The sequence below is a fragment of the Suricata suricatta genome, chromosome 4 (assembly GCF_006229205.1).
Source record: "Suricata suricatta isolate VVHF042 chromosome 4, meerkat_22Aug2017_6uvM2_HiC, whole genome shotgun sequence".
NCBI lineage: Eukaryota > Metazoa > Chordata > Mammalia > Carnivora > Herpestidae > Suricata > Suricata suricatta.
This window is the reverse complement of record NC_043703.1, coordinates 94724524-94740947: the sequence shown is the minus strand read 5'-3', so window position 1 is coordinate 94740947 and position 16424 is coordinate 94724524. Positions and strand designations below refer to the sequence as shown.

Sequence of the window (16424 nt, the reverse complement as noted above, 5' to 3'; positions counted from 1 at the left end):
AAATATTTAAAACATGAAACACAAACCAAAGCAAATAAAAAAATATCACACCTAACTTTTATAACTTTAAAATACTTAGGCAGATAAATACCAAGCCAAGATTTCTAGACCTCTCTATTGAGAGCAGTAACTATGGACGGATGACAGGGAGGGAAATCTAATCAGCAGCTATCCAGCTAGTTTAGTATCATTTCCACTTTGTAGTTGACCCAGACCTTGCCATCCTGACTTTTTTTTTGAGATTATCATCTATAGATAAGAGCTATTCATCAGAAATGTGCTGTCAAGTTTGCCAAATTCAATTTCAACATTTATTGGAAGTAAGTTTAACTCATTTGCCTTCTGCAGATTACAAGAGAAACAGTTATTTTAAAACACTGATTCAAGAAGTATTTCATACCCTTCTCACCCCAGTCCCAGGCAAAAGATGGCTCCTACTGGGAGAGAAATAAAAACACAGCTATCCTCACACTCTACTGACACTAGGCAATGGCCATGTGTCATTAGGTAATGGGCAGGTAATCTGCTCATGCGCAGATGATACAAAGCAGAGATATGCTTCCAATGAGAAAGGAAATGGTCACTCAACTGTACCCAGGGCCTCTCACGGATACTATAGGCAGAGTTTATCTACCATGATAGGAATGAGCAGGAAATTGACCTGAGCTCTGGAACAGTGCTATCCAATAGAACGTTCTAAAGTAACAGAAATATCATATATCTGTACTGTCCAATATGCCAACCACCCGTCACATGTAGATAACCAGCTACTGATGAGAGCAGCTCTAGACTCTACTCTCAGTAGATGGGAAAGGCTGTCAACTCCCAGAGGAGGCAAGGAAAGTCCTATTTTTGAGACACAGGCATACAGAGCCTGCTTAATATTAAAACTAGAGCAGAAGAATCAAGAAACTCATGTCCCACCCCAAGAGCCTCATACAAGAAACAAGCAATTGCTATGGGAGGGGGAAGAGCACAGAGAGAAATATCTAACTCCCCACCTGCCCCCAAATGTATCACAAGCTGAAAGATGAAGGTAGAGCAAAAATGCTAAGAAAAATTATCCAACACTCCAGGACTTACACTAAGAACAAAGTATTAGCAGCTCATTTCTATATGAATTTGAAGCCTGTGGTATTCTTAAGGTAACTATGATAACCACAAAACCCAAACCCAGTCCAATTATTACAAAGACTGACCAATACCTGTTTCACACTAACAATCAGACAAAAGTAGAGGTATGTCTATTTCTAGATAGAAATATTATTTGCCTCAGGCTCTACCATTCTTTTATAAATGTTTGACATTTAATCCAAAATTAGGAAACATACACAGAAACGGAGATAAAACACTCAACAAAACCAAATGCAGAGATAGATGAGATATTGAAATTATCAGACAAACACCATTTCTATAATCTATATGTTTACAGATCTAGTGGGAAACTTTAGCAGAAAGATGGAGACTTTTATTGTTATTTTTAAAATGCTATTTATTTTTGAGAGAGAGAATGCAAGCAGCACCGGGGCAGAGAGAGAAAGAGGGAAAGAGGGAGGGGGGGGAGAGAGAGAGAGAGAGAGAGAGAGAGAGAGAATGAATCCCAACCCAAGCAGGCTCTGCAGTATCAGCACACAGCCCAACCAGGGTTCAAATTCACAAAATCAAGTCAGCCGCTTAACTGACTAAGCCACCCAGGTGCTCCAAGAGGGAGACTACTTTTAAAAAGGCAAACAGAAGGGGGTCCCTGGGTGACTCAGTCAGTTAAGCATCAGACTTTGGCTGAGGTCATCTCACAGTTATGAGTTTGAGCCTAAATCAGGCTCAGTGCTGACAGCTGAGAGCCTAGAGCCTGCTTCAGATTCTGTTTCCCTCTCTCTCTCTCTCTGCCCCTCCCCCATTCTCTCTCTCTCTCTTTCTCTGTCTCAAAAGTAAAGAAACATTAAAAAAATTAAAAAAAAAATAAAAAGGCAAATAGAAATGCTAGAAATGAAAAATGCAGAAGTCCTTTATCTGGCTTATTGACAGAATGGCACAACAGAGGGAAGACTAAACCTATAAAAAGGAAATTATCCAAACTGAAACAAAGAAAGAAAAGAGTAAAAACTGGGGCAAAGTAACCAAGAGGTGAGAAAGAGCAAATGGTCTAATATATTTTTACTTGGAGTCCCAGAAGTGGGAAGTGAGCCACAAGAAATAGTTAGAGATAATGAGCAAAACTTTCTAAATTTAATAAATGACAGATCTGATAATGACAATATCCAATAATAAATCACAGATCCAATGACCTTTGAAAAGCCAAAGATAAAAAGAAAGAAAAACACACCTAGGTGCATCACAGTCAAACTGTTAAAAAAGTAGTGATATAAAGAGAAGTCTTAAAGACAGACAGTAAAAAATAGAAAATAAATATTCCTACAAAGAAACAAAGATAAGAATGGCAACAGACTTCTCATCAGAAACTATACAAGCCAGAAGACAGGAGAGTAATATCTTTAGAGTACTTAAAGAAAAACAAAAACAAAAACAAAAACCCTGTTAACCTAGAATACCCATCTTCTATAAAAATTTTTTTATAAATTCAGTGCTGTAAGATTTGAACTATAAGAAAAGTTAAATAAACTTCTCCAGCAAAAAAGAATTGATGCAGATAAGCATCAGGATTAGTCAACTTCTCTGTCAAAGGCCAGATAATGGTAATATGATTTGAAGACAGACTGTGACAAATTAAAGATATATACTGATAAGTGTATAGCAACCCCCCTCAAATAGCTGATAAGTCAAAGTAAAGATGAAACTGAATCATAAAAAAATACTCAATCCTTAAAAAGACTAGAAAAGTGGGGAATACAACAGAGCAAATAGAAAACAAATAGTGTGATGATAGATTTAAGTCCAACCATATCAATTACATTAATGTAAAGAGTCTACATTCTAATTGTAAGGCAGAGACTGTCATATTGAATACATAAGAGTAATATATTGATACAGCTGACAAGAACACTACAGAAACTAAGAGCAGAAAATTGGAACATTAGAAAACTAACTTATGTACCTATAGTAGACTGAAATCTGTTAGATTTATATAAATATTTAAGAAATTTAAAAACATCTCAAATGAAAGCAAATGAGTATAATTAAGCTCAAACTGAAGTAATCATTAGTTGACTATTTTTTGTCTTCCTTTAATTTCTCCACCTTGTAAGGTCTGTATGTTAACTCTCCCCCACCTGCCCAAATATAGCAATGTTCACAAACACTGACCTTGCCATGGCTTCTTTCCACTTTCTGAAAACATTTATTCAGGGATAGATTATGTCGAACAGAATTCTTCCAGCCTGTTGGTGCAGTGGCAAAATATGGGAAGCGGTCCAAAATCCAGCTATAAATTTCTTTGACAGGCAAACATTTATTTGGAGAGTGTTCAATAGCCATGTAAATGAGAAGACTAAAGGAATATGGGGGCTTTGAAGTTGCTGATTTTTTTTCTGGGTTCGCATAGCAAGATGGTCCTAAAGATGGCACATCGTCACCCTCTATGTCATACAATGGATTAACAATTGGAAGACCCTCACTTCCGAAGCTGAAATTTGTTAGAAGATTAGTACTTTCATGAAGCCAGTTCAAGTTTGTGAGCTCATCATCCGCTGACTCACTGTCCACTAGAGTGGCCTTCGGTCTGGCAGCATCGATAGCTTCAGGCAAGCTTCCCATTTTGTAAATCTGGCTTAGTCCTGCAACCTTTTCAGCTCCTGGAGTTTCAGCTCTCTTTTCTGGAGTCATTCCAATTACTGGACCCATTTATTCTTACAGTTCTGTAATAAAGGAAACAACTGTCAATCAATATAATACTTAAAGAGTTTTAAGCTCATGGAAAAAGAAAATACAGGTTTAAATATCACCAAAATCAGAAATTTTGCAATTATCCCACATAATATTTAAGCACAATATTAGTGTAACAAAAACATTAAGGGTTACAATACAAGGAACAGAACTTATTTCATGTTATTAGAAATGACTGCAAATAAAATATCGTATGAAAACACTATATGTATGAATGACATTAAGAAAGTGAAATAATTTTGAATACTTACTAAAGTCCCTAGCCCATAGCTATAGCCTAATGATAATGCTTATTATTATAAAAAATGAGCAGACTTTCTTTGAATTGTAAGACTTTATGCATTTTAAGGATCAATGACCTACTCTAATAGTCATACATATGGCTCAATACAGAAAATAACAAAATTTAAAACATTGCTTAAACAGGAATTCCAAATAAACCTTTTCCTCAAATCTTAAATATTTACTATAAAGAGATAAACAATTTCTAATATTTTTATAGTACAGCATACTAAAAAGATAACATTTTTAATCACTAAATGATCAGAAAAATTACATTTACTATTATTTCTGCACATTCCAATATTTTTAACTGAATTCTGTATCATCTTATCAAGTACTGACACTGAAAGGCTGACATCCTTAAAGTAAAATTTGAATTGTAACTGTATTTTCAAGGAGAAGAAAAAAAGCTATTTCTAAATTACTCTCAAATGTCTCTTGTTTTACTTTTGAAACATAACTTCAATATAAAAAACTTATGATGGGAGAATAACTGACCAAAGAGAAAAGTGATAGAACTAATGTGCTATTTAATTCAATTTCAACGGTTCATAAAGGTACCCTACTTATGAATTCAGTGAAAAATCTTGTATGTCTTCTGATTCTATCTACTTATACTTACATAACTGAAATTAGAGAAGTACCTCCAGAGTTTTATTTTACTTAGAACAAAGCTGGCAAGTTACACCAAGAATTATGAAAAACAGTTGATTTTACATGTGTAACAGTCCTATCTGGATTCTGGTAGCTATTAGATGTAGTCTCAAAGCACTTAATTATCAACAGCATCAGCTAATATTTTGGGAGCCAGACATTGTGCTAAACACCACAAACTGTATCTCAATTAACCATCAATTAAACTCTTCTATATAAAGTAAGCACTACTATTATCCCAATTTTATAAATGAGGAAAATGACTCAGAGGTTAAGCATCCTGTTTTAGCTTACCTGATTAGTAAACGGAAACAACAGAATTTAAACCAGATTGACTTCAGAACCAAAACTCTTAACAACTACATTATCCTGGTAACAATGTATACACAGCACCTGTGAATAACAATGACCCAATTCTATCCATTTTAAATCTCATTATTGTTCTCTCCATATCCAGTTCCTATCTTTCTTACTTACACTTGACATACCAAGACATTTTAAAAAGGAAAAGATCAAACTGTAACAAATATGGTTTTTATTTCAATCAATTATGAAAGCCACACATTCATAAACATACGCACATCTGTGCATACATGCACACACTACATTTCAGAGATGACATAGTGTCCTATGTAGCTAACCAAATTATTCACTTTACTCAGTTTCTCTACCCATAGAGAATTTCAAAAATGTGATGAGAATGAGAATTCATTGGTTGTCTTGCTTCCTTTAAAAAAAAACAAACCTCTCAGCACTCAATGTTCAAAGAAAAGGAATGACTAATTTCCAATGTTCTAACTTTTACCTTTCACCTATATCTCCAGTAACATGTATCAGTGGCTAATATTTACTGAGATTTTACTATATACTACAGATACTAAGCTATGAGCTTTATAATCTCTACTCTTCACTGCTACTCAGTTCTGTGTATGGCCCTTTTAGCCACAAATTCCATAATGTGTAATTTTTTTTTTAGTTTTGTATTCCCAATGAATCAACAAAATGTTGAGCATGAATAGGCATTCAAATTATAATTATTTCAAACTGAAATAAACTTAGTCAACATATATGTTTACTCTGTACCTGCCTTAAGAATTATTTTATTTTAGAAGAAAATCCTTAGTGCTAGAAAACTTCCTAACTGGTAACAATCAGAAAACTGAAATTCACTGTTACTAAGAAGGAAATGGGAGTGAGGTAAGCCATTTGCCTAAGGTTCTAAAACTAGTAAACACTAAAGCCAAAATTATAAACTGGGCTAAGTTCAATACTCAAGTTTTTTGTCCATTAGAGTACACTCAATCTCTATAAATAGCAATATAAATAGCAAACATATTAGAAAATACCAAACTTCATTAATAAAGAAATGCAAAACAACTGATAATATGTATAATAACATTTAGCACAGTGCTTGGTATGCAATTAGCACAAATATTAGTAATAACAATATCTACTTTTGCCCAAATTGGCAATGGTTTCAAAAAATACTTAATACATGATTTGGGACAAGGACCTAGTGCCATTTTAGAATGCTAACTGGTAATATTTACCAACAATCATTAAAAATGTCATATTTTTTGACCCAATAATTCATAGATCAATGGAACAGAATTGAGAACCCAGCAATAAACCCACATATATATGGTTGATTAATCTAAGACAAAGGAGACAAGATCATACAACGAGGAAAAGACAGACTCTTCGATAAAATGGTGCTGGGAAAACTGGACAGTTACAAGCAAGAGTGAAATTGGACCACTTTCTTAAACCATTCACAAAAATAAGCTCAAAATGGATTAAAAACCTAAATGATAAGACCTGAAACCAGAAAAATCCTAAAAGAAAAACAGTCAGTAATCTCTTGGAAATCAAGTACAGCAATATTTTCTGGATCTGTCTCCTCAGGCAAGGGAAACAGAAGCAAAAATACACAATTGGTACTATATCACCTAAAAAGCTTTTGCACAGCAAAGGAAACCATAAACAATATGAAAAGGCAACCCACCGGAAGGGAGAAAATCTTTGCAAACAATATATACGTGAAGGGGTTAAATAGTCAAAAAATATAAAGAACGCTTACAATTCAACACCAAAAAAAAAAAAAAAACCCAACAACAAAAACAAAAACAAAACCCAAACTCAAATAATCCAAATGGGCAGATGACCTGAACATTTTTCCTAAGACATACAGACAACAGACACATGAAAAAAAAAAAACGCCCAACATCACTAACCATGAGGAAAATGCAAATCAGAACCAAAGTGAGAGGGGAGCCTGGATGGTTCAGTCAGTTAAGCATCAGACTTAAGCTCAGGTCATGAACTCACAGTTGATGAGTTCAAGCCCCACATCCAGCTCATCCCTGTCAGTGTAGAGACTGCTTCGGGTCCTGTCTCCCTCTCTGCCCCTTCTCTGCTCATGCACTCTTTCTCTCTGTCAGAAACAAACAAACAACCAGAATGAGGTATTGCCTGATACTAGCCATTCTGGCTAGTATCAGAAAGACAAGAAATAAGAAGTATTGGTGAAGACATGGAGAAAAGGGAACTCTCATGCACTACTGATGACACATAAATTGGTATAGCCACTGTGGAAAATAGTATGGAGATTTCTCAAAAAATTAAAAATAGAAGTACCATACAATGGATAAATAAATAAATAAATAAGATATAGTTTATAATGCAATTGAATATTAATCAGCCATAAAAAGGAATGAAATCTTGCCATTTGTGACAACATGAATGGACCTAGAGGGTATTATGCTAAGTGAAATAAGCCAGACAGAGAAAGGCAAATACCGTATGATTTTACTTACATGTGGAATCTAAGAAACAAAACAGACAACATCAATAAAGAGAGAAGTAGACTCACAAATACGAAGAACTGGTGCTACTAAAAGGAAGAGTATGGGAGGGATGGGTAAAATGTGCAAAAGGAATGAAAAAATACAAACTTCCAATTATAAAATAAATAAATCACAGGGTTGAAAAGTACAGCACAGGGAATATAGTCAATAACACTGAAATGTACTTATTGTGATGAGCATTTTTTAATTTATGTAATTCTGAATCACTAAGTTGTATACTTGAAACTAGCTTCATAGTAGGCCAACTACAACTATACTTCAAATAAAAAGTCATAATCTTTAACCCAATAATTCCACTTATGAGTCATTTCAGTGAAATAATCCTACATAGGAGAAAAAGATTCTCTTCCTCTCCTCTCCTCTCAGACACACACACACACTTTGAAGAACTATTAAAGACAATAGAAAAGTATAAACAACTTACACATTTTATTATAGAGAAATAGCTAAACCAAAATACATCTATTCAATCTAAAATTTAGTCATTAAAAATTATTTTCTTGAAGACTCTGAACTAAACAGAAAACTTATTAAAAACATGAAAAAGTAAAAATACATAAAAAACTAACAGTGGCCTGTATTAGTAACTCAATAATGTTTGTCTTTTTTCCAGTTTTTTTAATGTGTTTATTACTTTTATATTAAAAAGTTAAAATACACTCAAGGGGGAGAAGGTTGTGCTAGTTTATTTTTAGTTATAGTATTTCCACTTCACAAAGAATCAAATCACAAAAAGGTCATGGACACATCAAAGGCCTCAAGTCTAAAACAGAAGCCATCTCTTAAATTCAATACAGCCTTTTCTACTGCCAAGCTTTTCTGTAAAACAAATTACCTCACTGGTAAATAGGGGAGAGATTTTAGTACAGTGTAAAAATCACATTGGTTTGTAAATGATTTTTACCAGCCTATGATTTTGCAATACTAAGAAATAACAGCTGAACCCAAAATAGGCTAACAGCGGAAAGCTGCAAGCTGCTGAAAATGCAGTATTGTACACAATTCTCATTCAACCCATGTTCTTCCTCCTGGCACAGTTTGACCACATGCATTTTCTTGGAAGTGTTAATGAGCCCTTCTCTCCAAACTTTTATGCATTTTACCCTGGCCTCCAGAATCCTGTATTCCACTCTTCCTTGCATGCCTTTCCATCAGGCTATTTTCACCTTTTTTTTAAAAAAAAAATCCTAACCTGTAGTGTTTTTTTCTTTGTAGTAAGTTTAATATATCTTTAAAAATATTCTACTACAGTTATTAAGATTTGTTTTTGCTGGTGTTCTGGTTATAAAGCTTCATACTTTAGGGGGGTTGGCCCATCGGTTGGCACAATATATTAGTGCTATCACAAATACATAATACATAATATTACAACAGAAAGACCTATATATTTCACACCAAATTTTTTTTAAAAGCTTTTAGTTTTGTTTGGATAATTCTAGTTTTATGAGAAAGTGCTTCTTTAAATGAACTGAAACCATTCAGTAACAGGTCATTAATAATGAGCATGGAAGTTTGCTTCATAAAGCAGAACAAGTAAAGAAATAAAAGGAAATCTGGGCTAGTGATATAACATTTCCTTTCATTAATCTTTTAAAAACAATACTTCAACAAACCATACATAATTGTTACACATAATAAATGTCACTCAGAATAAGTATTTAGGGTCAAAAGACTATGATGTGGGGCTTGAAAAAATGTACTCTTAATTTCTCAGGAGTGTAACTAGCATAACCAAAGTAATGGATACATCCACTAATAAACCAATTCTTAAAAGTAAGACATTGCTACCAAAAAATTCGGTAAATGTACAAGAAAATTTTGCAAATTACACATTTGTATTAAGGCTCTAAATCTTCTACGTTTCAGGAAAAAAATTGCACATCTAGTAATTCTACTTTATAAATATACCAAAATTATTTGCTTATGTTTGAGGCTATTACAAGTAGCATTGTTACGGATATCCTTGTTCACATCTCCTGGATGCAACTGCCAAGAACTTTTCTGGGGTACACAATTAAATGCAGAATGTACTGAGTAGAATTATTGGGTCACAGATAAGTCTTCTTCTCTTCAACTTTAACTGATCATGACAAATTGCTACCAGGAACATAGGTATAATCTGTTTGCTCCATACACCCATTAAAAATTCTTTTTGCCAACCTGATGACTATGAAATTTCATCTCCTTGTGTTTTAATTTGCATTTCTGCGATTAGTAATGGGAGTTGAATATGCAGGTATTCCTTACTTTTCAAAGTTCTTATTACACCACTTTGCTTCTACAAAAGACCTACATTAGTACCTTTCAAAGAGGATTTTCCCTTTTAGGAAAAGGCAAAAAGTGAAAATAGCATTCAGTGTCTGTTCTGAAGTGTGCATTAGAGAGATGGCCCACACCTAGAGCATGGAGTGGCGCTGTCAAGGTCCTTCCCCAGGGGAACCATACTTAGCACTTCAGCATCAAGCTGCCACAGTTTTGAACTGTACCTGTGGGCTTCTGTGCTTTCTCTAAATTTATTTTGCACATCCCTTGGCAATATGTGTCCTAAGGTATCCGAAAAGCCCATGAGAGGTTATTTTTGGGGTGTGGGAATATTCAAAATGTTTCCACATAAATTAATGGTAATTGCATCTTCGTTTTACACCATTTTGGCTTCCTTTCTTAGAAACAGTGTACTTCTGGGTAGCAAGAGAAACCTGTATATAAGAAACCTACTAATTGTCTAAGTAATTGTATACTAATCCTATATGTGATGCAAATATCTTTCCTTAGTAGATGGTTTTGTCTTTTTAGTCTATTTATTAGTTGGCTATGAATGAAAAAGTTCTGAACTTTAATATGGTAGAATTTATTATACCCTTTCCTTTAGGTTACTGTAGTTTTTCATTTAAGAATTCCTTCCTTACATTAAATTCATGTAAGTTTTATCCTATATTGTCTTCTAAAAGTTTTATAGCTTTTGCCTTTCACATTTAAGTCTTCAATTCACCCAAAGTGCATATCTGTTTTTTATTCAATTTCACCTTTTACTAGGAATACACAATTGTTCCAAGTATCATTTATTAAAAATTTTATCCTTCCTTTTGGGGGAACCAATCTGCCATTGGCATCCCCGAACATTCTTACTGGGTATGCCGAGAATGAAAGGTCTTACATCGGCCATTTCTCAGGGTCTGTGTTGGCTACAAGCAAACTTGAGGGATGACCTGACATCTCCCAGACAAAGTCTGACTTCTAACTTAAATGGTCCTTAGGATACTAATCCATTGAAATGTATTGAAACTTGTTTGGCCCAGTATGTGGTTTTCATAATGATTCGGGTGATGTTTCCAGTGATTGGATGAAAGAGATGTCCACTGGAATAAGCTTGTTATTTACACTGTTAAAAATTTCCATATTTGTACCAATTACCGTGGGGGGGGGGAGCCCTGCTTTCTTTATCAAATACTAAGGAAGATATATTACAATATCCCATTATGCTGGTGAAATTAGTCCATTTTTCCTGGTAGTGGTTAATTTTGCTTTTTTTGTGGTTACAGTTATTTAGTTGCATACAAATTTAAAGCTTCTATTATTCTTGGCAAAAATGAAAACATTTGCCATTTCACATCAATTATTTTTCTTTAGTAATTCTACTAGTTTTAACATCTATTTCAAATGATATGCCAGCTTTCTTTCCACTAATGTTTACCTGGTATATTTTTTTCCACCATTTTACTTTCAACATTTTTCCCTTTTGTTTCCTTGTAGTCTGTTTTAAACTCCATAGAGCTGAGCATTTTAAGTACAAGGTGTAGATATATTTACATCTAACACCTTATTTAGTGTTCTCCATGTTTCTCTCTCTCTCTTTTTTTTTTCTTGCCTTTTTAATTTTTTCTGGTTCCTCTTTTTACCATCTATTAGTTTAGAAGTTATATATGAAAGATATTTTTCCTGGCTAAAGAATGCTAGGTCATAATTGTTAGATTTATTTAAACTGAGTATGTAATTTCATGACCTTCTACTTCCATTATTGTTATTGAAACCTGATATTCCTTTAAAGGTGCTCTGTTTTCTCTTTAAAAATTTCCCCTTCTTAACCTCTTCTATATTTTCCATTTTCTTATCTCTCTGTGCTGCATTCCGGATTTCTTGGATATAAATCTTTCACTGTACCAATTTTTCTTCAATGGGTCTCCTTACTTTGATCTATCTTTTGAATTTTAATTTTAATTAATATATATTTTTAATTCTAGAACTAGTGATTCTTTACAAAATGTTTCCTCTTTTCCTCATTTTAACCTGCCACTGAACATATTAAATGTACTAAGTTTATATTTTGCATCTGATAATTCCAGGCTGTGGACTATTGACAAGTCTGATTCTGCTGATTCTCTTATATTACACTTTGTTTCTTTGGATGGTTTGTAAATTTTTATTAAAATCCATCCATTTTCGTAAGAAATTCATCAAAAGCAACTCTCTGATGATAAGGACTTGTGTTGCTTCTGTCTGATTCCTGGGAGTAATAACAATTCAGGATCATTTTAAATTCTTAGCTTGAGGCTTAGTGTGAATTCAGGCTGCAAATGTGTGATAGCTAGTTTGTGGTTACCAAATTTTCAGTAGAGATATTATTTTTCCTGTTAGCATCAACACTCTAGAAAATCATTTTCTTTGTCATTTCTAAGGACATGAAGAAAAAGAATCCCTAGATCACTCTTACATCTAGAAAGTATAGCCCGTTGGGGCTCCACAGTAACGGGGAAGACTATCTCCTGCTAGGTGTTTTAACTTGGTGGGACGGGGCTTTGCTTCCTGATCCCCAAGGCCCACAAACTAAGAAAACAGAAATTCACTTGATTTGGTAAATACTCTCAAGGAAATTGTAAGAGTCACCTTAAGGTGGCGACCGAGCGGCCATTTCTCTGGGGGGCTGGAGTCACAGACAACCCCCGCCCCTCACCTGCAGACCTGGGATGTCCTGCCCCATTTGGAAACAGCCAATCATGAAGCTCCAGCTTTCCATCACCCTGACAGACGAGGCAACCTATTCCATCCCGCCATGTCCCTGAAAGGCCCTTATTTGATAATCTGCCCTCCCAAGGTCAAACCCAGAACCCCCTCACCCATAACACCCCCCCCATCGCCTATCAGGCGTGACTTCCCTGACTCCCCACTCCCCGGGCCATGGGACCTCACCCGGGGAATCGCAGATCCCAATAAAGGCTTTCTTGGCTCCATAACGTGGTCTCCTTCTTTCCTCCCATCTCTGCCTCAATCTATTAGATCTTACAGAAATAGCCAACTTCAGCACTGAGCTTATCTCGCTTGGTTTCCAATTAGTGTTCAGTATAAAAATTCTTTACTTTTATGCTAGAGCACTGATGCATTTTAGCCAGCATTTTAAGTTGTCAGCAGAAAGGCTGTTCCAGGTATTTCGTTTGCCATGCTGTTGGAAACAGATGTTTATATTAGTTCCTGATGGCAATATCACTAACCTACATTATCCTGTATCTTAGAACACTTTTTTAAGTTCCTTCTGCCTCAACACACTTGAGGAATCTGACTCACTCCTCTATCAATAAGAGTTGCTTATTATGACAGTGATTCCCTACTGGAAGTAGGTAGAAGACATTTCCCCCCAAGGTGGAAGGTAGTTATCAAAAATTGTGTGTGTGTGTGTGTGTGTGTGTGTGTCTGTGTGTGTGTGTATTTTATTTTTTTAAAGAGGGTGGTTCTTCTCATCCCTTTAAAAAATCATATTCTTTAAAGACAGGATGGAGTGCCTAGGTAGCTCGGTTAAGCATCCAACTCTGGATTCTGGCTCAGGTCGTGCATGATCCCATGGTTGTGGGACTAAGCCCCATGTCACCCTGTGTGCTGAGTGTGGATTCTGCTTGGGATTCTCACTCTCTCTCTGCCCCCTCCCCTAGTCACACACACACTTTCTCTCTAAAAAATAAATAAATAAATAAATAAATAAAGATGGGAAAGATATCTTAACTATGATTCAGGCTCATCCTTAAAAATAGACTTGGTAAAAAATATTTATAGGGCTGTTCAAGTATATAGGCTATTTGCCACTTTATCAGTGTTCTCAAATCAAAGTGTCCCATGGATATATTCTGGGGGCCAAAAGTTTTGCCAATTTTCATTCAGTGCTTTTATTTCAGGTTATAAAAATATATTTTAACCATTTTCAAAAGGAAAATGAAAGACTTATTTTTTTTAATTTATTTTTGAGAGACAGAGAGAGACAGTGTGAAAAGGGGAGGGTCAGAGAGAGAGGGAGATACAGAATCTGAAGTAGGCTCCAGGCTCTGAGCTAGCTGTCAGCACAGAGTCCCACGTGGGGCTAGAACCCACAAACTGTGAGGTCATGACCTGAGCTGAAGCTGGATGCTTAACCGACTGAGCTACCCAGGCGCCCCTAAAGACTTATTTTTAAAAAGTACTTCAGGAACTTAAGTCAGTGATTCTTAAAATGGTATCTATATATATTTTTAAGGGATCCATAACTGCTCCACCTTGCCAGGCTTCAGTTACTAGACTAATCTTCTTAGTTCTATATCCTCCTTCTCATTTGTACTGCACTCACTGTACCTGATTGATCCCTTATCTAAAATCCTTGAGGGCAGACATATTTGAGAATTCAGAAAATTCTGGAGTTTAGAAAGGAACTACAATGCAAATATGATATGTTGTATGACATGTCAGTGAGGTCTGAGGCAGTACTTCATAATAAACACATGGATATTTCTGTAGCAAAATGCAGATTTACACTAAGAATAGAGTAAATAAAGACTATCAATAATCTTACATCAATTCAGATCATGTTTTGCTACTAACCAGGCCAAGAGAAAACTTCTGTTTTCAAAGCATTTTGGATTTTCTAAATCATTAACATGGAATTATAGTACCATTATCTACTATAGACTAGAAAGCCAAAAATATTTTTATTAGAATTTCATATAAGATCACAGTAAGAGTTCACCTTAAGGTGCATGAATTTAATGTGTAAACTTTGTAATTTTTTCCCCCAACTATTTAAGAGTCACTTTTTGTCTATTTGTGGTTTAATAGTTGAGGATACAAAATAAGTAACTTTCTGATAAACAGGAAATATATATTACGAATTCTAAAATGTCAGAAGTACCTAAAGGTATATAGGAATTTAAATACATTCCAAAGCTAATGTATTAGCTATACTATATTATAATTACAAGATCTCTACATCTAGCAATGTTGGCGGCAGCATATCTGAAGTTAAAATTGTAAAGGATAAGCAATTTCATATTCTAAAAAAATAAAAGGTAGAGAAAGAGAAGTGTAAGATATATAGTATTCAGAATAACCTCTCTTGGTCCTTTTTGAAGAAGCTTCAAAAAGGAAAAAAACCACAAACCTTTTATTTACTCCTACTACATTCACAGCTATGTTGCCATAGCTGTTTACTATTTTACCATAGAATCTAACAACCATGGCACAACTGTAAAGTGAAAGCCCTCTTTCTTGAGAAAGAAATTAATACATGTAATACTGGAAGATATTTAACCCAAACTTGAGGTGGCAGCATATCTGAAGTTAAAATTGTGAAAGATAAGTAATTTCATATTCTAAAAAAATAGTAAAATCTAAATCATTATATGTATTTCTTGTGTTTGTTTACATTTTATTTATTTTTGAGAGACAGAGCATGAACAGGGGAGGGGCAGAGAGAAAAAAAGACACAGAATCCAAGGCAGGTTCCAGGCTCTGAGCTAGTGGTCATTACAGAGCCGGATGCGGGGTATGAACCCACGAACCATGATCATGACCTGAGCCAAAGTCAGATGCTCAAAAGACTGAGCCACCCAGATGCCCCTATATAGTCTTGATATTATAATCACATCTGGCGGTAAAGCAGAGCTAAGAGCATGAGCTGTGAAGAGATACTGCCTTGGTTCAAATCCCAGCTCTGCCACTCTATAGGATACAAATCACATGAGAATATAAATATAAACATACTTATAAATATAAAAGATAATATATTTTACATATAAAATATAGAAAAGAATATAAAATATACAAATATATAAGTACACAATGAATACTAGCTACAGAGATGGTATTATTATTATTATTAGTTTTCTTCCTAAGGTAGATTTATAAATGGTAAATCAAATACAAAAAAATAGGGCATAAAATCAGTAATAATACTTCATGTTTTGAAATTTGGAAATTAAAAAAACACCCTAATATTAAGGAGTGATCTCCTTTACGACCAGTGCTACTCACTGGACTTCTCAGAAGACTGCTGCAATAAGTTTCATCATGTTCTTTTGTGACTTTCACTTCCTTATTCTATTTGTGTCCATGTACTTCATATGTTATATCAGTATTTTACCCACCACACTACATGACAGAACTCTTCTTCAGATATTTCTCGTTTAAATAATCTAAAGCTCTATTTATTTATTACATTTATTTATTATTGAGAGACAGAGAGAGATAGAGCAGGAATGGGGGAGGGGCAGAGAGAGAAGGAGACACAGAATCTAAAACAAGATCTAGGCTCTGAGCTAGCTATCAGCACAGAGCCCAATGTGAGGCGAATTCGCGAACCATGAGATCATGACCTGAGTCGAAGTCGGTCGCTCAACTCACTGAGCCACCCAGGCTCTCCTCTAGTTTAAATAATCTCAAAGAACCTAAACCATATAAACTTTTAGAGTATTTCAGTATTTTGTTATTAATGGCCTCCAAAAACCCTAAGTTCCTTTATTAACAGATCTGCCTGATGCTAACATTTTCATA

At 34.8% G+C, this 16424-nt stretch overlaps 1 protein-coding gene across 2 annotated transcripts in view; it reads right to left on the bottom strand.

The window, feature by feature from the left end:
- The window catches only part of FOXN2 (forkhead box N2), a 54073-nt gene that overhangs the window by 19812 nt on the left and 17837 nt on the right, over positions 1-16424 (bottom strand). For both annotated transcript variants that reach the window (XM_029937320.1, XM_029937321.1), the window contains exon 2: positions 3262-3812. In XM_029937320.1, the coding sequence (XP_029793180.1) occupies positions 3262-3798 (537 nt within the window). In that variant the 5' untranslated portion in view covers positions 3799-3812. The remainder of the gene's footprint in view (positions 1-3261; positions 3813-16424) is intronic.